The sequence below is a fragment of the Lutra lutra genome, chromosome 11 (genome assembly GCF_902655055.1).
Source record: "Lutra lutra chromosome 11, mLutLut1.2, whole genome shotgun sequence".
Taxonomy (NCBI): domain Eukaryota; kingdom Metazoa; phylum Chordata; class Mammalia; order Carnivora; family Mustelidae; genus Lutra; species Lutra lutra.
The window spans coordinates 97,970,382-97,992,968 of NC_062288.1; the positions used below are offsets into that span (position 1 = coordinate 97,970,382).

At 37.9% G+C, this 22,587-nt stretch overlaps 1 protein-coding gene and 1 pseudogene across 1 annotated transcript; both read left to right on the forward strand.

The window, feature by feature from the left end:
• LOC125080545 (olfactory receptor 2A2-like) lies at window positions 1-1,867 on the forward strand (annotated as a pseudogene).
• Window positions 1,868-10,580: 8,713 nt separating this feature from the next.
• LOC125080784 (olfactory receptor 13-like) lies at window positions 10,581-11,513 on the forward strand. The gene has a single exon (XM_047694878.1). It carries the CDS (start codon window positions 10,581-10,583, stop codon window positions 11,511-11,513), a length of 933 nt encoding a protein of 310 aa, XP_047550834.1.
• Window positions 11,514-22,587: the final 11,074 nt, after the last annotated feature.

A 22,587-nucleotide genomic window follows, 5' to 3' on the forward strand; every position in this document is an offset into this window, starting at 1 on the left:
ATGCTGATTTTGGTGGTGATGTCCTATGATGGGTTTGTGGCTATCTGCCACCCCCTCCAGTACACTATCATCATGAATTGGAGAGAGTGCACAGTCTTGGCCGTTGCTACCTGGACGTGTGGATTTATTCTGGCTCTGGTACATGCAATTCTCCTTCTAAGGTTACCCTTCTGTCAGCCCCAGGATGTAGACCAATGTCTTCTCTGAAATCCTATCTGTCCTCAAACTGGCCGATGCTGATACCTGGATCAATGAAGCTGTTACCTTTGTTGCCTGTGTATTTATTTTATTTGGGCCCCTTTGCTTGGTGCTAGTCTCCTCTACTAGCATCCTCTGGCCCATTCTGAAAATCCAGTATAGGGAAGGCCAAAAAGAAAGTTTCTCCACCTGTTCTTCCCACCTCTGTGCGGTTGGGCTTTTCCTTGTCACTGCCATGGTAGTTTATATAATCCTAGATTCTAGTCAAAGAAAGGAAAAAGAAGACAATCTTTGCCTATTTCATAGTCTCTTCAATCCAATGCTGAATCCCTTCATCTACAGCTTCAGAGATGCTCAGGTGAAGAATGCCTTGTATAGAGCATTGCAGATGGGATCTGTGTGAGGGGAAGACAGAACTTTTAGCTAGGTCAAATCTTTTCCCTTTGAGGTGTTGTTTGAGAATGACTTAAAGGTCAGAAAAATTACCTAACAGTGAAGTTTGATAAGAAAATGTTAATTGCCCAAGACTCTACCTGAAAGTAGAAAACTTTTTGAAGTGCAAGGATAGTCTCTTGTTCTGAGCCTTTTTGTTTAGAAATGAGGCTCCTGGATTATCAATACACTTAATGCTATAATAATACATAGAGCCCATTTCTTCAAGAAATAAATTAGTATCTTAAATGACTATTTTTGTTTAATTGTTGAAACAAAACATCAACATATTGCCCTAAGGAATCAGTTCAATCATAAATATTCACATCACCTGGTAACAAGCAATATTTTTCAGAAAAATTAACACCCAGAAGGAAAATCTTGGACTACGGTAGCTTAATGTGTACAATCATCGCCGAACTGTGTATTTCCACAATCCTACCAATGAGTCATATGAAGAAAGGACTGATATTCTTTGCTGGATAGCTAATAAATGCCAAGTGTTCTGACTAGAGTTTAGAAATTCTTAGTATGTAGCAAAAACAAGCTAAAACTATCTCACAGCTTGTTATAGAAATGTCTCCATCCCTCCTCTATGTGCTTTCATTTTCCCTTCCCACCTACTTTCTCCCTTGTAGTCTCCCACTTATATTTTGCAACACATGTAATTAAAGACAGATTTATCCTCTAAGTACCTCACTTCCACATTATTTTTATGTCTCTTGACAGGGTTTTCCTCAAAACTTCTGCATTTTTTATTTTCCAGAGCAGCAAAATATTTCAGGCAATAATATTTCACTTTGTCATGACTTTCAATCATTAAAAAAAGAAAAGCTAGCAATATAAATTAATAAATATATAGTGGAATAGAGTAACATTCTAGACTTGGCTTCTCAATAGATAAACTACATTAATAATCAAGGAGGGTGTTACCTGGGTGGCTCGGTCTGTGCTTGGCAGGGAGTCTACTGGAGATTTTCCCTCTCCCTCTGGCCCTCCCCCCATGCATGCACATGCTCTCTCTTTTTCTCTAAGTAAATCTTTAAAGATAATAATAATAATAATCCTTGAGGGACTGGGACTTCCAGGCAATGTCATCAAAGCATCTAAGACATACTTTTCATTACTAAATGAGTCTCTTTTCTTATGAAATTAAATTATTAAGACCCCTTTTCTTTGGTAATCTTTTAACTATATTTTTAGTTAAAATTTTAAGTGCAGGAAAAAGATTTTATAGTTTTGCATTAAAAATAATATTTTGTCTTAAAAAAAACTAACTGATATCAGATGTATCCTCCTGCTATCAATAATTACATGATCTCAACAACCTGTAGTAAGCAATGTTTGACAGTCATTGAAACAATGGAGAAGATGCACATGAAGGAAGTACCACATTTTCCACAGGTGTCCCAGGAGGGCAGCTTCCCTGGTCTTCAAGCAGGAATATGGAACCCAAGCAGGGATCAGAGAAAGCAGTGATCAGAGTTCAAGTCTGGTAGGTCAGTTAGGAACTGGGGGTCAGTGTACCACTGGAGGGAAAGCAATAAAGAGAAAATCCTAGAAACATAAGTGAAAGTGTCATTTGAGTTCTTAGTTTTGCCCTTAGTTATTTGAAAATAGGCTAAGGAAATAGGTTAAGAAAGAGAGATCTAGTAGGAAAAAGCTGCCAGGAGATCGAATTTAGAACAGAGTATCTGGAACTAACAAATGCCAGGGGAGATACTAGAGTTCAGATCCAACCAGAATGGGAGATACAAACTTAGAAACTCAGTTAGGACTCCAGAAATCCCACATCTTGGGTGAATTGCCATGTCCTAGGAGGAAATGCTATATCCCAGCAGTCAGGGAAAAAAATGAAATACACTCACCATCTCATAGCCTAAAACCTGGGCATAAAGATATCTTCAAGTATTTTAACTGCTCTCCAGGAAATAAAAAAAATCTCAAAACTCTTGAGAGTTTCTCTTGCATATAACTTATAATGTCGGCACAAAATTTAAAAAAACTCTTCAACAGGTTAAAAAGGCAGGAAAAATTAATGAGATAAATCAGTTATTAGAAACAAACTCACAGATCATCCAAATAATTGAAATTAAAAGACAAGGACATCAAAATACCTATATCGATATAAAGAAAATTTTTAAATGAATGACAAAGCAGAATATTTCTTTTTTTTTTTAAAGATTTTATTTATTTATTTGACAGAGAGAAATCACAAGTAGGCAGAGAGGCAGGCAGAGAGAGAGGAGGAAGCAGGCTCCCTGCTGAGCAGAAAGCCGATGTGGGGCTTGAACCCAGGACCTGGGATCATGACCTGAGCCGAAGGCAGCAGCTTAACCCACTGAGCCACCCAGGCGCCCCAAAGCAGAATATTTCAACGGAAAATAAGAATCTGTTCAATAATCAAGTGAGCATTCTAAATCTTCTCCTAAAAAAAATAACAAAAATCGGGGCGCCTGGGTGGCTCAGTGGGTTAAGCCGCTGCCTTCGGCTCAGGTCATGATCTCAGAGTCCTGGGATCGAGCCCCGCATCGGGCTCTCTGCTCAGCAGGGAGCCTGCTTCCTCCTCTCTCTCTGACTGCCTCTCTGCCTGCTTATGATCTCTGTCTGTCAAACAAATAAATAAAATCTTTAAAAAAAAAAATAACAAAAATAACTCATTAGATATATTTTACAGAAGACAGGATACAACTGAAGCCAGAATTGGTGAACCCAAATACAATTCAATATATATTACCAAAACTAAAGTAGTGGAGAAAAAAAAGAATGGAAAGAACTTGAGAGCAAAATAGCATTGTGGGAAATACTCCAAGAGTCTAACAAACCTTAATTTCCTAGTCCCTGAAGGAAAAGAAAAATGGAAGAGATGAATTATCTGAAGAAATAATGAGAAGAACTTATAAAGTCTGATAAGCTTGTCAATATACAGATTCAAGAAGCTCAAAAGAACTCAAGCAGGATAAACCTAATAATACATCACTGAAAATATAGTCAATGATATTATAAGGCATTGTATGGTGACAGATGGAAGCTACACTTGTGGTGAACATAGCATAAGGTATAGAGAAGTCAAATCACTGTGTCGTATACCTGAAACTAACACTGTGTGTCAATTACACTCAAATTTTGAAGAAAAAGAAAAAGAAAACCTCACTGGAAATGTACTAGTCAAACTACTGAAAATGAAAGATAAAAAACCTTAAACTTCGTCAGGGAGGAAAAATATATTACTTTCAAAGGAACAGTAAGATTTTAGCTGACTTCTTACCAAAAATCATGGAAGCCAAAATAATGGAATACCATCTTAAAGTAGTGAAATTAAAAACTATCAACCTAGTATTCTTTACACTGTAAAACTGTTCTTTAAAAATTATATCTCTAAATAGAAATTAGAAAAGAAGGAAACTGGGAATACAAAATAAAAGAAACTCTGTCCTTATTTCATACCATACAGATATTTGAGTTGCATCTTAGATCTAAACATAAAAGCAGATGATTACTCTTCTAAGAGAAAAATTGGAGTATGAGATTTAGGTAGGTTGTTTTCTTAAGCAGGAAGCTAAAAGCACTAGTCATAAAAGAAGAAATCAAGCCGCATGTCATTAAACTAATGATTTCTGTTTATCAAAAGAATCAGAAAGTGAAGAGGCAAGCCACAGTATGAGAGAAGATACCTTCAGTACACATTATTCAGCAAAGGACTTAGATCCAAACTCTGAACAGAATGTCTACAAATCAATGACAGGAAAATCTCAATTAAAAACTGGGCAAAACTTTGAATAGGTACTCCATACAAAAGGTTATTAAAAAGATGGATAAGCATATAATAATGTATTCAGTATAATTAATCATCAATGAAATCACAAATATTATAATGGCTAATATTATAAAATTAATATTAAGCGGTGGGAAACTAAAATTATAAAACCATACTGGAAAACCGTTTGGTAATACCTACTAAAATTAGACATGTGCCTGTCCTAGGATTTGGCAATTCTATCCTTGGTACACACCCACTGAAAACATGTATAAAAATATTCATAAGGGTGCCTGAGTGGCTCAGTTGGTTGTGTCTGCCTTTAGCTCAGACCATGATTTCAGGGTCCTGGGATTGAGCCCTGCATTGGGCTCCCTCCTCAGTGGGGAGTCTGCTTCTCCCTCTCCTTCTGCCCCTACCCCCAGCCCATGCTCTCTCTCTCTTTCAAATAAATAAAATATTTTAAAAAAGAATATTCATAGAATGTTTTAGTTACAATAGCCCAAAAGAAGAAATAACCCAGATTTCTATAATAGTAGAATAGTGAACTATTCATATTGAATATTATGCCGCATAAAAAGTGATACAACAGAATGGATAAATCTCAAAGACATTATATTGGGTCAAAGAAGCAGACGTAAAAACATACGTACATACTATATAATTTATTTATATGAAACTCAAAAACAGGCACAGCTAATTTGTTATAATATAAGTCAGATTTCCTTCGTCAGAGCAAGGAAGTGATTTTGGGCAGGGTTAGTGGAGTGAGAGAGAAGACAAAGGAATTTTCCGTTGTGATGAGGATATTGAAAGTGAAGGGATGGAGAAGCATCTTTCATGCCAATGGGCCTCAAAAGAAGGCTGGGGTATCAATTCTCATATTAGATAAATTAGATTTTAAACTTAAGACTATAGTCAGAGATACAGAAGGACACTACATCATTCTTAAAGGGTCTACCCACCAAGATCTAACAATTGTAAATATTTATGCCCCCAATATGGGAGCAGCCAACTACATAAGACAATTGTTAATCAAGATAAAGAGTCATATTGATATGAATACATTAATAGTGGGGGATCTTAACACGCCACTCTCAGTAATAGACAGATCATCCAAGCAGAAAATCAATAACGAAACAAGAGCATTGAATGGTACATTGGACCAGATGGACCTCATAGATATATACAGAACATTCCACCTTAAAACAACAGAATATTCATTCTTGGCGAGTGCCATGGTACCTACTCCAGAATAGACCACATACTGGGTCACAAATCAGGACTCAACCGACACCAAAAGATTGAGATTATTCCCTGCATATTCTCAGATCACAATGCTTTGAAACTGGAATTCAACCACAAGAAAAAGTTCGGAAGGAATACACCTCGATCTGGATGGGGCTTACACAGGTGTGTTAATATATACAAATTATTGGATCTATACACTTTATAGCTCTAGCACCTGGGCCATTTGATCAGCAGACCACATGGATTGGAAGATATCTCTAACAGATGAAGACGTCGTGTGGAGTCTATGGCAAGCCCCAATCAGTGAATCATAGCACAAGCAACAGGGACTCTGCATCAGGGTCTTTCTTTCCGTAAGAGAAGACAGTACACTTTCAAAACACACTCTTCATGTACTATTGAAGCCTTCACAGAGACTACTCATAGTCTCAAGTAACTACAAATGCAGGATTGCCTATCTTGAGCTGAGATATTATATGACCCACTGAATCATAGGACTGATTGGCCATGGTAGCCAATGGCATGCCTTGCACAAAGTCAGGACCAGCAAGCACAGAAGACAAAAGTAAGCAGAATTGGCCCAGATCCCCACATCCCTGTATCACCTATATCACTGAGGTCTCTTCCCTCTCTGTGCAGTGTATTTGCCATGCAGGTGTGGGGCCTTAAAGTTAATTGACAAGGGTAAATCTGTCATTGCCCAGAGAGGGCAATTCATCTTGTGGAGACAGAAGTTGCCAGAAGTGAGAATATGCACACATTCCTGGAAATTAGCAAATGATATAATTTGGTTGGTCATGGACCTGGAAGGAGCACAGTTGGAATATTAGGTCAACTGAACACAAAGTAGGAGAATCTGCATATCCTGCATTAATGCCAAAAAGCAAGTGACTCTGTGACATAAATGCAGAATGGCCTGGAATGTTGGACCTCTCTTCGCAAGGCCAAATGGGATGCCTAGAATGAGCTGAAAGGTACTTCCAAGGATGATGGCATGAAAAATTACATGTAAGAAGCAGAAGATATAAAGAAAAAAATAGAAAATAGAAAATAAGTGAGTGGATTTGGCTACTAGGCACACATTTCCTCTAACTGACATAATGCCTGTTTTCTAATACTGTGGATGAATTCAAAGGATGAAAATAACTGATTAACCCAGTTCCTCAAGATTGTCCAGGATATAATTCTAACCGATTATGGCCTGAAGCAGCTTCTGAGACATTTTTATCTGTAAATAAATTAAAAGTGCATTTGTTTAAAAAAAAACCATCATTAAATAATCAGGTACAAGATGCTTCAGTAGTAATGTCAGCCAGCCTTTGTTCTTGGCCATCCCAGTGATTGCAGTGAGCACACAAATGCAGTAACCATGGCAACAGTGATGGAGACTTTGCATGAATCCAACAGCTGCCCCTCGCCAAGACAGCACTACTCTGCTGCTCTGCTCTGCTGAATATATGTTCTGTCAGCAGCAGAGACCAATGTTGGGCACTCAGTATGACACCTTCCCCTTAAGGAGAACAATAAGTCAGTCGTTGGCATTCCAATTCCTTCTACCCTATATGGAGCAATGATTAATTGTGATTATGGATGACATGCATTACAACTATGAATTTCTCTTTCTTGTCTGCAGTACCTTGGTCAGTCCCTCTGTTGGAGGGCTATCAGAATATCTGATTTCTGATATTATTTCCAACATAACATCACCTTAGTCCATTAGACGTGTTTCACAGCTAAGGAAGTAACAATGGGCAATTGATCAAGGGATTCATTGCTCCCAGCTCATGTTGTGTTGCTCAGAAATTGTAGACCTGACAGAAATTGGGACCTGACACACAGATTTAGGGCACTGGATTTTTGATAACATCCTACAGAATATACTGTGATAGGATATGCCTACTTTGGTAGGTAAATTGCATATATTTAACTTCATCCATAAGGGTACAGAGGTTAGGAGTTGGGTCTCTGCTTTTACAGACAGAGCTCTATCTATCCCATGAAGGCAGGATCAGAAGTTACCAAAAAGGGAACATTTTCTAAAGTAAACTTTGTTTAGACCTTGTGCTCATCTGTTCTTCCAGACAGGTCAGCAAATACCAGGGCATGACTAACATCAATTCCCAGCATGCCCACACATCTCTAGATCTATGCTCAAGGATGTAGGATCTGAGTTGCTATCTAAAATGATGTAACGATTAAGACCTTTGAATTCAAGTTCATTTTCCTACCACCTTTAGGATGGTTGGAAAATTAGACTACACTAAAGGAAATAAGGCTGCTGAAATTAATGTCAAGTTTCTATTTCACTATCAAAGAATAACCAGGGGGTGCCTGGGTGGCTCAGTTGGTTGAGCGACTGCCTTCAGCTCAGGTCATGATCCTGGAGTCCCGGGATCGAGTCCCACATCAGGCTCTCTGCTTGCCAGGGAATCTGCCTCTCCTGCTGTCCTCTCTCTTCTCATGCTCTCTCTCATTCTCTCTCTCTCTCAAATAAATAAATAAAATCTTAAAAAAAAAAAAAAAGAATAACCAGGCATGGATCTTTGAATCTCCCAAGTGTCTCCTGAATGTTTAGGACCTGGAACAACATAAAAATTCATGAAACTGTATCAAGTATTTGGGTAGCTGTAATATCCATGTGGTACCAGAATATGGCTTTATATGTGTGTATTTTTTTAGTTATGAAGGGACTACCTGTTTTTACCTTAACTTCTAAAGTTCTCACTATCTCTCTGGCTTCCTGAAAGAGAGAAATAGACAGGGACTGCCCATCTTCTCCCCTCTCAGGAGGATAACAGTGGTTGGGATCTTCACGTCTCTGTAGGGAGCATGCTGGTACAAAGGAGACCTACTGTCATATACCCTACAGAGAGCTCTCATGGCAATTGGGAAGGTACCTTGTGGAGATGATAAACTAATAGAGCCTTCTCTTAAAGGCAACTTGAAGAGCAAGTTCAACAGATGAGCAACAAGGCTTCTAGCACCATCAGTAACTTCAGCCACACTAGATAATGTTTGCCTTTTCTGCATGAAGATTTATTGGGGTCTTTCCACAACAATCATCTCTAGACACACAGGTTTCCTAATCGCCTTTGTGAGTTCTGGTCAAATATATTTTAACATCATTTTCTTTGCCTATTAGCTTTTACCATCACAATTTAATATCATGCAAAAGTACATTGTTATAAATGCTTAAATTTCCTCATTGATAGTTTAAATAATAAGATATTCTGAGTAAAATATATTATTAAACTTCAATATATTAATACAGTCAATATATTAATGGCTATTTTTGACTGGTAGCTATTTTTAAGGTAAGGAAGGAAGTGTGTGAAAATGACTTTCTCATAGATATTTAATATTAAACCAAAAAAAGCACTTCTTTATTTAAAAACTAGATCTAAAATGTTACTCACAGAGGGAAGTCAAAAATCTAAATATAGGGGCACCTGGGTGGCTCAGTGGGTTAAGCCGCTGCCTTCGGCTCAGGTCATGATCTCAGGGTCCTGGGATTGAGTCCCACATGGGGCTCTCTGCTCGGCAGGAAGCCTGCTTCCCTCTCTCTCTCTGCCTGCCTCTCTGCCTACTTGTGATCTCTCTCTGTCAAATAAATAAATAAAATCTTTTAAAAAAAAATCTAAATATAAAGGAAGACTATCCGGAGTTATTGAACAAGTGTACGAATACTTATCTATTTAGTTTGCACAGTAGTGTGAGGCCAGAGTCCCAGCAGTGAGTAGGAGCTCAGAGTTCCTATCATGATAGCTCTACCCACAGAACAATCGTAGGTACATCACAGGAGATCAGTAAATACCGAAATTTTTTTCCAACATCCTGCACATGATACTTATTATTGGAATGGTAATAAGAGAGTTTTGGTTCAAATAGGATCATTTTCAAGCAGGCTTATAATTTTGTAGCCATTTAAAGTAAGGATTTATTGCTTATCCTTGCTGTCTCCGAGACATTATCTTGCATAAAGAATGGGAATGAAGTTTAAATGAGATGGGCAGTATCATGTTTGTCCTTACATTTTAACTGTGGAATCATAGAGTAAGAAAGATGATTTAGTTCAGTCTCTCAAGGACTTCAGAGACCCCTTCTGCAAGATCGTTCCACAGTAGCTATTATCACCTGCAGAGACAGTATCTAAAACTGGATATTTCTAGAGTATTTATCAATATTGATTCAAAATTTTAAAAGTTACTAATTCTGTTTTTATGTTCAGATAAACAACAGTACAAATCTATTCAGTCAGTCATGTAAATGTTCATCTAAATATTACGGAAATCTAAATAAGAAAAGTGATATTTTAGGCTGAAAATAAATCTTTATACTTGACTAAGATGAGATTTGCTAAGATATTAGTTGTGGAGGTGACAATAGATGCAAGAGTGGAAAGTGTGTTTCCAACAGGCAAGGGAGAGGTTAATGGCTAATGATGAATATGGTCAATGGTATATCTAACCTTAATGTATTCTATCCTTAATGATCCCTTCCAATTCAAGATTAGACTTACTGCAGTTTAAAGAGTTGGGCATGTGTATCAGTTAGGAGTCAGTTTAAAAGGGAAAAAAAAACACAGAATAATTCTGACTACTATAAGCAAAGGCAGAATTTATTTGAAGAATGCTCACTGAATGAAATAAAACCATGTATTTGATTAACACGTGACAAAATATTTATTTTGAACATTTAACCTCTGCCAAAAACATTAACAACAACAAAGGAAACATGTATTTGTCTGTGTGTATATCTATTTTTAAATTTATTTCGGGACTACGGGAGTCTTTAAATATTCATTAAAATATACAAAAATTTACTGAAAATGTTTCTGAACACTTTTCTATCCTATAAAGAGGTTTCAAACAAGTTAACATAAATCTATTTTTAAAGATTTCTTTTAAATATAAATATTAACCTTTTATTCTGTCATAGGGATATGGTAGACAATATAACATCTATCACAGAGTTCATCCTACTGGGATTTCCCCTTGGTCTGAGGATTCAAATTCTTCTCTTTGGACTCTTCTCCCTGTTCTATGCCTGCACCCTGCTAGGGAATGGGGTCATCTTGGGGCTCATCTCACTGGACTCCAGACTGCACACCCCCATGTACTTCTTTCTCTCCCACCTGGCCATCGTTGACATAGCCTATGCCTGCAACACTGTGCCCCAGATGCTGGTGAACCTCTTGAAGCCAGACAAGCCCATCTCCTTTGCTGGCTGCTTGACACAGACCTTTCTCTTTTTGACATTTGCTGTCACAGAATGTCTTCTCCTGGTGGTGATGTCTTATGATCGGTATGTGGCCATCTGCAGCCCCCTCCGGTATTCTGCCATTATGAACTGGAGAATCTGCATCACCCTGGTGTTGACTTCTTGGACCATTGGAGTCCTCCTGTCTTTGATCCATCTCATATTACTTTTACCTTTACCCTTCTGTAGATTCCAGAAAATCAATCACTTTTTCTGTGAAATCATGGCTGTTCTCAAACTTGCCTGTGCAGATACACACATCAATGAGATTGTGGTATTGGCTGGAGCAATTTCTGTGCTAGTGGGACCCTTCACCTCAATTGTAATCTCATATATATGCATCCTCTGTGCCATCCTTAGAATCCAGTCTGGGGAAGGTCAAAGAAAAGCCTTCTCCATTTGCTCATCCCATCTCTGTGTGGTTGGACTCTTTTATGGCACAGCCATTATAATGTATGTTGGGCCCAGATATGGGAACCCCAACGAGCAGAAGAAATATCTCCTCCTGTTTCACAGCCTTTTCAATCCCATGCTCAACCCTCTTATCTATAGTCTCAGGAACATAGAAGTAAAGAATGCTTTGAAGAGAGTGCTGGGAATTGAGAGAGACTTATGAAAATATTACAGCATCAGGGTTGATAGTGACCTAGGAAGATATTATCTCAAGAAATTCCAACTCCAACTTAGCATGAGAATTATCTGAGACAAAATAAGATGAAAACAGGGAAGCAAACCATAAGAGACTCTTTTTTTTTCTTTCTAAGATTTTATTTATTAGACAGAGATCACAAGTAGGCAGGCAGGCAGAGATAGAGGGGGAAGCAGGCTCCCCGCTGAGCAGAGAGCCCGATGCGGGGCTCGATCCCAGGACCCTGGGATCACGACCTGAGCCGAAGGCAGAGGCTTTAACCTACTGAGCCACCCAGGTGCCCCCATAAGAGACTCTTAAATCTAGGAAACAAATTGAGGGTGGCTGGAGGGGAGGTGGGTGGAGAAATGGAGTAACTGGGTGATGGGCATTAGGGAGGGCAGTTGATGTAATGAACACTGGGTGTTATACGCAACTAATGAATCACTAAATTCTACCCCTGAAACTAATAATACACTATAAGTTAACTAAATTGAATTTAAATAAAAATTTTTTAAAAATTGAGCCATCTTCTGGACACCACTTAGATCCCTAATTCAATAGAAGTGGGATGTATCCTAGAGATCTGTATCTTCAAATATTACCAATAGCAAATTGTGATGCAGCTAGTCCATGAACCAGGATTTGGAAGCTGCAGGTCTAGAATAATACCCTTTTTAATACCTTCTTCAAGCTATAATCTAGCGTCATGCATCCCAAAATGTTTTTCTCAAAACACTAGCTTCTCAAGGGCTTTAAATTCTATGGCCAAGTAAGTTTGAAAATTATTGCAAATGCCTTACTTTAGAGCTCACAATTCATATTAGCCTAGGGAAGACTAAACATTTCTATGGTAAAGAAGATTTTTATTCCATTTTCTAACCAATATTTTCCAAATTTATTTGATCACATAAAAAAAAATTTTTATAACACCAACAGTTTCCTGGAACAGGAAATCTTGATCTTGATTGACTCATTGTGAACACTTCCTGTAACCATCTTCTAGAGCAAAATTATTTTTTTTCCACAAGGTAAGCCTCTGAAGAGGATGTAGGTCTAAGCAGAGTACCCTGAATCAGCCCGTGAGAATGTGTGCTCTCTTTGGGTAAAGGAAGTGAGGGTCAATGTCTCTGCTCTTCACTGCTAGGTCACCTGGGGATAATCCAACCCTCTGCTTCATCTTGGATCAGCATTCCTAGATACATTTCATGGGCTAATTTCATTCAATTTCACAATCTTCTATAGCTGAGTTTTAAAAATATATACGTTTCCCTATTTACCCATTACACTCCATCTTTTTTTTTTTTTTTTTGTCTCCTTGGTTTGAAAGATAGAACCAAGTATCACACAGAAATCTGGAAGGATTTGCCAAAGCCACTACCTATGTAGTATATAAGCTTTGGAAATATTTCTCCACTGTTGTGTTCAGAAAATAGAGATATGGGAGAAGTTCTGTAAGAGAATGGTCACAGGAAAGGTACACAATGAATGATGGATAAAAAAGAAATGAATAAGGGATAGAATGCCCAAGGAGATAGTTGATCCATTGAAGATTAAATAGGAAAGAAATAAGGAAAGTGCATGGTTTATTATATGTTGGTTATTCCTGAAATGAACAAATCTCAAATGATAGCCTCACACCCAGGATATTTCCTGATAGTCTATAAGGAATGCCATATGCACTACTGCAATTACAAAAGAAAAAGGGTTCAGTGAGCACTAAGGAACCAGCGGACGGTCTTCAGTGGCTCAATGGATCCTAGAAAAGGGGAAAAAAGGAAAGTCAAATCAACTTCTCTTTAAAAAAAAAAAAACAAACCCTAGGGGCTTAAGTCCTGGTCATTAGTTTGGTAGGTTCATAAACTAGCTTTGTATCAGTTAACCTGGAATAGGTCAGAATGGTCAGAATTTAATGACCTTCACAAAACTCACAAAATAATCATGGTCAACCTAGATACCAATTTCAACCTTTATAACGAAGGACGTTTCTCCCCCGAGAAACTTTTATTCAAGATAGCTATTCAAGGGGGCACCTGGGTGGCTCAGTGGGTTAAGCCGCTGCCTTCGGCTCAGGTCATGATCCCAGGTCCTGGGTTCGAGCCCCACATCGGGCTTTCTGCTCAGCAGGGAGCCTGCTTCCTCCTCTCTCTCTGCCTGCCTCTCTGCCTACTTGTGATTTCTCTCTGTCAAATAAATAAATAAAATCTTTAAAAAATAAAAAAATAAAAAAAAATAAATAAAAAAAAGATAGCTATTCAAGATAGCTTTTATTCAAGATAGCCCAGTTCTCTTTTCAAAAATCTGAGAAATGAATAAAAAAGATATACGACTCAGAGTGCCTAGAGTCAGAGCAAATGGAATTGAATAATTTAGAAGGGTATTTCTTTAAAACTGCAGAAAAATTCCCCCCAGTAGGTCACACTTCTCATAATGAACCTAGATGTCTGTTACTTAAATTTCTATACCTTGGATATAAATAATAATAAACACAATAAAAATCAACTTTAACAAATTCTGCCTCTTCGTTTCCCCAGTTTCCAAGATTCCCAGAGCAACGTTAATAGTAACAATTGTTATTTTCCATCAGTTATATATGTTACAACTTTCTGAAGATACGTTCATGCTTGACTCAGATACTTATTTCATCAATTAAAAGCCAACATTTTGGGAGCGCCTGGGTGGCTCAGTGGGTTAAGCCTCCTCCTGCGGCTCAGGTCATGATCTCAGGGTCCTGGGATAGAGCCCCACATCGGGCTCTCTGCTCAGCAGGGAGCCTGCTTCCTCCTCTCTCTGCCTGCCTCTCTGCCTACTTGTGATCTCTGTCTGTCAAATAAATAAATAAAATCTTTAAAAAAAAAAAGCCAACATTTTGCAAAACAATTATTAAGGAATTTACTTTGGAAAGTGTTTAAATGCTTTTACTCTACTTCCAAATGGAAATTATGTCCAAATTCTGGTTGACCTTGCTATAATCACAAGTTATAAATGTGGCTCAAATAAGGTCACTGTTTACCGAAAATGCTCAATGCTGACAGATAATGTAAATATTTGAAAATATGTTTATTGTATTTATGAGTTAACTATGTATTCTTTTCCTTTCTATACTTTTATGTTTTGTATATGTTTATGTTTTACTCTGACCACTTTTTTTAAAAGATTTTTATTTATTTATTTGACAGACAGAGATCACAAGTAGGCAGAGAGGCAGGCAGAGAGAGGGGAAGGGAAGCAGGCTTCCCACTGAGCAGAGAGCACGATGTGGGGCTTGATCCCAGGACCCTGGGATCATGACCAGAGCTGAAGGCACAGGCTTTAACCCACTGAGCCACCCAGGTGCCCCTGACCACTTTTTTTTTAAAGGTAAGCTCTACACCCAACATGGGGCTTGAGCTCATGACCCCAAAATAAAGATTCCTCCTATACCCTACAGACTGAGCTAGCCAGTTGCCCCTCCTCTGACCACATTTAGAAGTTGTCCACAAATTAAAGCAATGCATGTAATTTTGAGATGATGCATTTCCCAAAGTTAAAGTTTGATATCATAAACATTTATATTTAATTTTCTTATTGTCTTAGTTCAAAGTTTTTACTTTTGTATAACAGATGGTCATGCCGTAGATAAACTAAAGAACTATATCCTATTGTTTTCAAGATTTCAGTTTGCTATTTTTTATATGTCAGTTTCCAGATTTCCACATTTTCTGCAAGTCACCTGAAACATATAAAAAATAAGGTCCCGGTATTTATAGATTGCCTAGTGTGCACTAGGATTTTCACATGATTAAGCCATTTTTCTGGTGTCCCTGAATGTGTGTTTTTTCCCAAAGTGGATGTATTCTCCAAACTTGATAATTGTGACCAGTTTTCCTCAAGTGTTCATGATAACCCCAGCAAGACACTGTAATGAACTAATTGCTTTGTAAATCACATGACTGACTGATAAGAGATTTCCCAAATAACATCTTGGCCTCCTTACATCCAGTATAAGAAAACAGTGGAATATAAATAAATATGACAAGATCATAGGTAGCTCCCAGGAAGCTTGAAGGGGAAGCTGCCTTAGAGAAGGTTCTCTCCTCCCCTTCCCTGAGGACCTGGAATCTCCTCATTTCAGAGCAGAGATTAGAGAATGCTTCCAAAGTTGACCTACCTGGGTGGTTTGTGCCCTACAAAACTCTTCCTCAGGCATGTTCTAATAAGCCCCATTGGGACACCTTGGCTCTCCTTGGACTCCATAACCTGTTCTCTCCAGCACCTCTGCACCTTGACCTGTTGCTTGCAATCAGCTGATTTTTCAGGGTCCTTTCTTCTGGCTTCTGCTGCTCCACAAGGGGCCCAGATGGCAGTGGGGAGAAGGGGAAGGACCGAGGGGAAGGCCTGGAGCTGCTTCACCATCACACTGGCTCTGCTTCCTTACAGGTTCACCTGAACCATCTGCCCGTTTGGGAATTGGGACAGGGCTGGGGTTCATGAACTCCAATAATGCCAAGTACTCGGGGACTGTAATGACTGATGTTGTCTCAGAGGTGTGCTCTGTGGCTGGCTGTGTTGTCTAATCATGGGTCCTGCTGGGGATGAGAGCAGAGATAGAGAACAGCTTTGTCCTTCCGTCCCAGTGGAGGTGGGCTTGCACGTATCTCACAGCTCACCCCTCCAGTGAGCCCTCAGGAGCTACCTACTAGGCTGAGGCCATCAGAGAATAAAAGCTCCTTTTCTGAGGATTCTGCCACATTTTTGATCAAGCAGAGAGTGAGGGTTCTGCAGTTCCCACAGAAGCTCCCAGAAAGCAGGATCCTGCCCAACCTTTAGGTGCTTTTCCTTTCTGAGGTCCTTGAGTCCAAATGTGGGAGTGAACCGGGTTACACTGTATTTATCATTAATGTCTGTTAGATGGGGTAGGAGCTACCTTTTTGTAGACTATCACTCTGTTTCTGCCAATCTTTATTTAAGTGTTAGAAAGAGAAATAATTTTTCTTTGTTAATCCTAAACCTATATGCTCCTCTTTTACATTCTAAGGAATAGTTTCAGGGGAAATTAAGATGCACATTTTATAGACAAATGATATAATCATTTAGGATTTGTTGATTTGTTTCATTGGTGGAAAAATATCCTTGTGATAGACATACACTTGAAAAAGATGGCACAACAAAAGGAGTAAGACATTTCTGTGTCATGGATTTATATAGAACATAAGGAGGGGTACCTGGGTAATTCAGCCAGTTGTGTCTGACTCTTGATTTTGGCTCAGATCATGATTTCAGGATCATGAGACTGATCCCTGAACCAGGCTCTGCACTTGGATGGGTGCCTGCTTGAGATTCTCTCTCTCTCCCTCTCCCTCTGTCCCATTCACGTTTTCTCTCTTTCTCTCATTCTCTCTCTCTCCCTCTCCCTCTGTCCCATTCACGTTTTCTCTCTTTCTCTCTCATTCTCAAAATGATAGATAGATGATAGATGATTGATAGATAGATTGTTAGATGTAGATAGAACATATGGAATAATCTTCCTAGCCAAAGAAAATGACAATAGGTTATATTACAGAATGATATCAGGAAAATTAACATGTTGGTTATTGTATAAATTATGCATTTACTTATTGTCAGCATAGGCGTAGTTCATACTAAATCTATGAGATACATATTGCAATGGAATAGGAAGCCAAATGGATACTAAATCTATGTCATATGCTTGTCTCTCATTAAGCTTAGCATTAAGGACAGCTAGAATGTATTCAGTAAATATGTGTAAATGTTAGATTTTTCATAGCTTAGAAGATTTGTTTTTGCAGTGGGGATGGGAAAAGTATAGAAAGGGGACCAAAGTGTTATATGATGGCATCGGAGATGGGAGGAGGACGACCTAGGCAATAATACCTTAAATTTTCTTTTTATAATATTTTTATGTTTAATGTATATCTTTTCCTATAACCTTTAACAGATTCTCAAATAGGTTATCATTACATGAAACTCACTCAGTTCTTTACGATTCACAGTAGTTCTTCTATCCAGAAAAATCACTTATCCTATCAACCCTTATTCCATAAGACGACTTGGCAAAATCTTGGCTTATAACTATATAAGCAATTAAATGAATGTTTCCAGTTTTTCCTTGCTACTTGTACGTAAGTAGCCCTACAGTTCAGCAGAGCTATGAATTCACAATAGGTGATTATTTCAGGAATTCAGCTTTACCCAAGTCCACTACTTTAGAAGAGAACTTGCCGGCTCACCACCCCAAAAGATGTACTTTTTAAAACATAGGTTCTATTGAGTTCTGATGTTTATATAGGACATGATTTCCTTCTTAGATATTTTAGAACTTAGTTTTGCCTGATTATTTATTAACCAGACAATAGTGTACCACTTTTGAAATTCTGAAACTGTGCATAGATAAATTCATGTGCCTCTTGTGCCCAAAGGTGACATTTAGACCTGGAACACCTCATGGTGTTGAGCCACCACCTAAACTCCCAATCAGCCCAGATGAAATTTAATCTGTTTGCATCTCATTTGACTGTTTTTAACTGATACAAGTCAGATAGATATCAAATAAAATTAAAAATAGATAAAAGAGAAGTATATTTAATTATTAAGTATAATTTAATTATTTAAAATACTTTGCAAATCTTTCAGTTAGTTTTATCAAATTTTTAACAATCATTTTTTTTTTAAGATTTTATTTATTTGACAGAGAGAGAGAGACATCACAAGTAGGCAGAGAGGCAGGCAGAGAGAGAGGGGGGAGGAAGCAGGCTTCCTGCAGAGCAGAGAGCCCAATGTGGGGCTCGATCCCAGGACCCTGGGATCACGACCTGAGCCGAAGGCAGAGGCTTTAACCCACTGAGCCACCCAGGTGCCCCAACAATCAGTTTTAATACATATCTCCAGGGGTGCAATTCTTCTGAATTGCTTGCTATACTTTACTTCCTTTGGGAGGAATAGGCTGAACTTGGCATGAATATGGTATTTTATAAATTTTAAACAAAATCAAATCTAATATAAAGAAATCAATAGTTAGACATTTATTCATTTGTACTCATTTATTTGTCCCTTTGACAAACATTTATTAACTGCAAGGATATAAAAATTAACAAGCCTATTCCACCACTTTAAAAGAAATAAAATTTGAAACAGAACTACTGTATTGAAAGAATATTAATGTACTCTGGCCTCCTTTTTGTCTTTAAATTTAGCTGTCAGAAAACCATGGTTTATACTCTATTTCTTTTTTCATTTAGGTTTTCATGTTGAGAGAATAAAGGAAAATTAGAAAAAGAAATTACTATAATATACGTGGGTAGTTTTGAATGTTTCTCACAGCCAAATATTTTCCTATGCCTGTGTATTTAAAAAATAAACTTAGAAGGTTTGTTAAGCACAGAAATTGTTAATATTAACCTAAAATCAAATAAACCCTAGTCACATATGAGGAATTTTTAATATATTGTTTTATATATTTTAATATATACAATATATTGTTATATATTATTATATATAATATATATATATTATTATAATATAATATAATTATATAATATTTATTATATTATATATAATATATAATATATATAATATATAATATAATATATATATAATTAATATAATTATATATAATTATATATATAATTATATATATAATTATATAATATAATTATTATAATTATTATATAAATATAATATATATATATATTAAAATATATAACAATATATTTTATTATATTGTTATATATAAAATTACTTTTATATCCAGATGATTTGATAATTTATCAATAATGCTTATAAGAAAACAGATATCTCATCTGTTCTGTTAGGAAGGGTTCGGTTTCTTTTCCTGGGTCTTACTTCAGTGAGGTGACCCAGGTCTGGGATCTGGTCCTCACTTGTAGATCCAGCTTTGGAAATTCTGTTCAGGAACTGCATCTTGGAATCTGCAGCACAGTGGGACAGTGCATAAGCTAAAGGATCTAAGTGTTCGTATCATTAAAACTCAAGATGAGGCTATGTAACAGACAAAGACCTTTGCTGATCAACACAGTCCTTCTTTGTGGAAATATCTACTGAAAAACATAATTTATTGCCTAATGTTTTGATTGGTGAACATGAAATTAAAGCAAGAGAGGCTAATCAGAGATCTTTCCGAATAGGAGTGCTGGTCACCCATGCTGTCCATCTAGGCTGGGTCACGGTGACAATTGGTCAGGCTTCTGTCCCTAAAAGGCATTAAAGATACACAGGCAAATGCTGCCCCTCTGACCTTGTGTCTATGCTCCATATTGATCATCCCCGTTCTTTCTCCCACCGCCTGTCTCCAGACAGGTAGCCCACACATCTGACTACACTTGGCTCACTGTCACATCCTCCCACTCTGAGATTGTATCAAAGCACCTTGGCTGGACTTGTGGAGGCTCCCAAAACTCTCCAGTCAAATATTTCCTGGTACTTTCCCGTTTATCAAGTCGATGATAAAACTTATAGGCCAAGTATTTTGACACTAACTTGTTGGTATGTCCATTTCTCAGTAGGCAAACTGAATTACCAATGTGTCGATAGTTTGTTTCTGTTAGCGACTTATGAAGTGTGCTGCAGTCAGTCACTAGTTTTTGGTTTGAATAGAACTTCTTATGTTTTGGGTCTCTGTTAAAATGCATGTTACAAATATGAAGGATTGAACTAACATCAAGATGATTATATTTCCTTTCCCTAGTCATTCCAGGCTATGACCTTTTATTTTTTTTTAAGATTTTATTTATTTATTTGACAGAGAGAGATTGAGAGATCACAAGTAGGCAGAGAGGCAGGTAGAGAAAGAGGGGGAAGCAGGCTCCCCACTGAGCAGAGAGCCCGATGCGGGGCTCGATCCCAGTACCTTGAGATCATGACCTGAGCTGAAGGCAGAGGCTTAACCCACTGAACCCCCCCAAGCCCCCCAGGCTATGACCTTTAAAAAAAATTTTTTTTCCAGCGTTACTGAGATAAAATTGAAATACAGCACTATATAAATTTAAAGTGTACAAGTCAAGTAGTGCCTGGGTGGCTTAGTCGGTTAAGTGTCTGCCTTCAGCTCAGATCATAAGCCCAGGGTCCTGGGATCAAGCCCTGCCCTGGGAGTCTGCTTCTCCCTCTGCTCCTCCTCCTACTTGTGCTCTTTCTCCCTCATTCTCTCTCTCTCTCTCTCTCAAATAAATAAAAAGTAAAGTGTACAAACACAAGGATTTGACTTACAAGTATTATGAAATGAATACCACAGTAAATCTAGTTAACATTTATTATGTCATATAGATACAAAATGAAATAAAAAAGCAAATCTTCTGGGGTGCCTGGGTGGCTCAGCAGGTTAAGCCTCTGCCTTTGGCTCGGGTCATGATCTCAGGGTCCTAGGATCGAGCCCCACATCGGGCTTTCTGCTCAGTGGAGAGCCTGCTTCCCCCTCTCTCTCTGCCTACTTGTGACCTCTCTCTCTCTCTCTGTCAAACAAATAAATAAATAAATAAATCTTTTAAAAAAAAAAAGGAAATCTTCCATTTTGGAATGAGAACTCTTAGCATTTACTCTGGTGACAACTTTCAGCTATACCATACGTCATTGTTCACTCTAGTCATCATGTTGTACCTGACATCCCAGTACTTGTTTTATTAACTTGAAATCAGAACGTTCGACCACCTTCATCCGATTCCCTCTCCACCCACCTGCCTCCTCTGGTAATCACAGATCAGACAGATCAATACTCCCTGCGAGTTTGGTTTTGCTTGTTTGTTCGTTCGTTTTAGATCCCATGTATAAGTAAGATCATACAGTATTTGCGTTCTCTGTCTGATTTATTTGACTCAGCCTAATGCTCTCCTGTTGAGTATGAGGCTGCAAATAGTTCTTCTTCATAGTGTCCTCTTTCAGGTCCATTCCCAGAAGTGAAGCTGCCGGGTCGTATGGTAATACTATCTTTAATTTTTTAGGTAACTTCCATGCTGTCTTCTTTAGTGGATGCACCGAGTTACATTCCCACCAACAATGCACAAGGGCTTCCTTTCCTCCTCCTTTGTTAACTCCTGTCTTTTTGATGCCAGCCATTCTGACAGGTGTGATGAGCTAGCTCACAGTGGGTTTGATCTGCGTTTCTCTTATGATTAGCGATACTGAATACTTTTCCATGTATTTGTTGGCTAACTGTACGTCATCTTTAAAAAAATCTCTATTCAGCTTCTTTGCCCATTTTGATATGATTATTTGGGAGGATTTGTTTAGGTTTTCTTGTTTTTGCTACTGAGATGTATTAGTTCTTCATATATTTTGGATACTAACCCCTCATCAAATATTTTTTCCCTTTTCATAGATTCTTTTCATTTTGTTGATCATTTCTTTTGCTCTACAGAAGTTTTTAGTCTGATATAATCCCACTTATTTATTTTTATTTCGTTGCTTGTGCTTTAAGTGTTATATTTAAAAATCATTGCTGGGGTGCCTGGGTGGCTTAGTATATTATGCGCTAGACTCGTGATCCCAGGGTCCGAGACTGAGCCCTGCACTCGGCTCCACGCTCAGCCAGAATCTGCTTGAGACTATCTCCCTCTCCTTCTGCCCCTTCCCCTACTTGCACACTCTTTCTGTAAAATAAGTAAATAAATCTTTTTTAAGAAAATAAAAAATCATTGCCAAAGTGCATGTCAAGGAGCTTTTCTCCTATGTTTTCTCCCAGGAGTTTTATGGGTTTTGGTCTTATGTTTAGATCTTTCTTCCATTTTGAGTTAATTTTTGTGAACAGGGGTCTAATTTCATTCTTTTATATGCAAATATCCTATTATTCTAGCTCTATTTGTTGAAGAGAATGTCTTTTCTCCATCGAGTACTCTTGACTCCTTTGTCAAATATTAGTAGATCATATTTGTGTGAGTTTATTTCTGGGCTCTTGATTCTTTTTCACTGGTCTGTGTGTCTGTTTTTATGCCAGCATAATATTACTTTGACTACTATAGCTTTATTATATAGCTTGAAATCTTGCTTTCTTCTTTCTCAGAATTGCTTTGACAATACAAGGTCTTTGGGGGCCCCTTAAATTTTTGAATTTTTT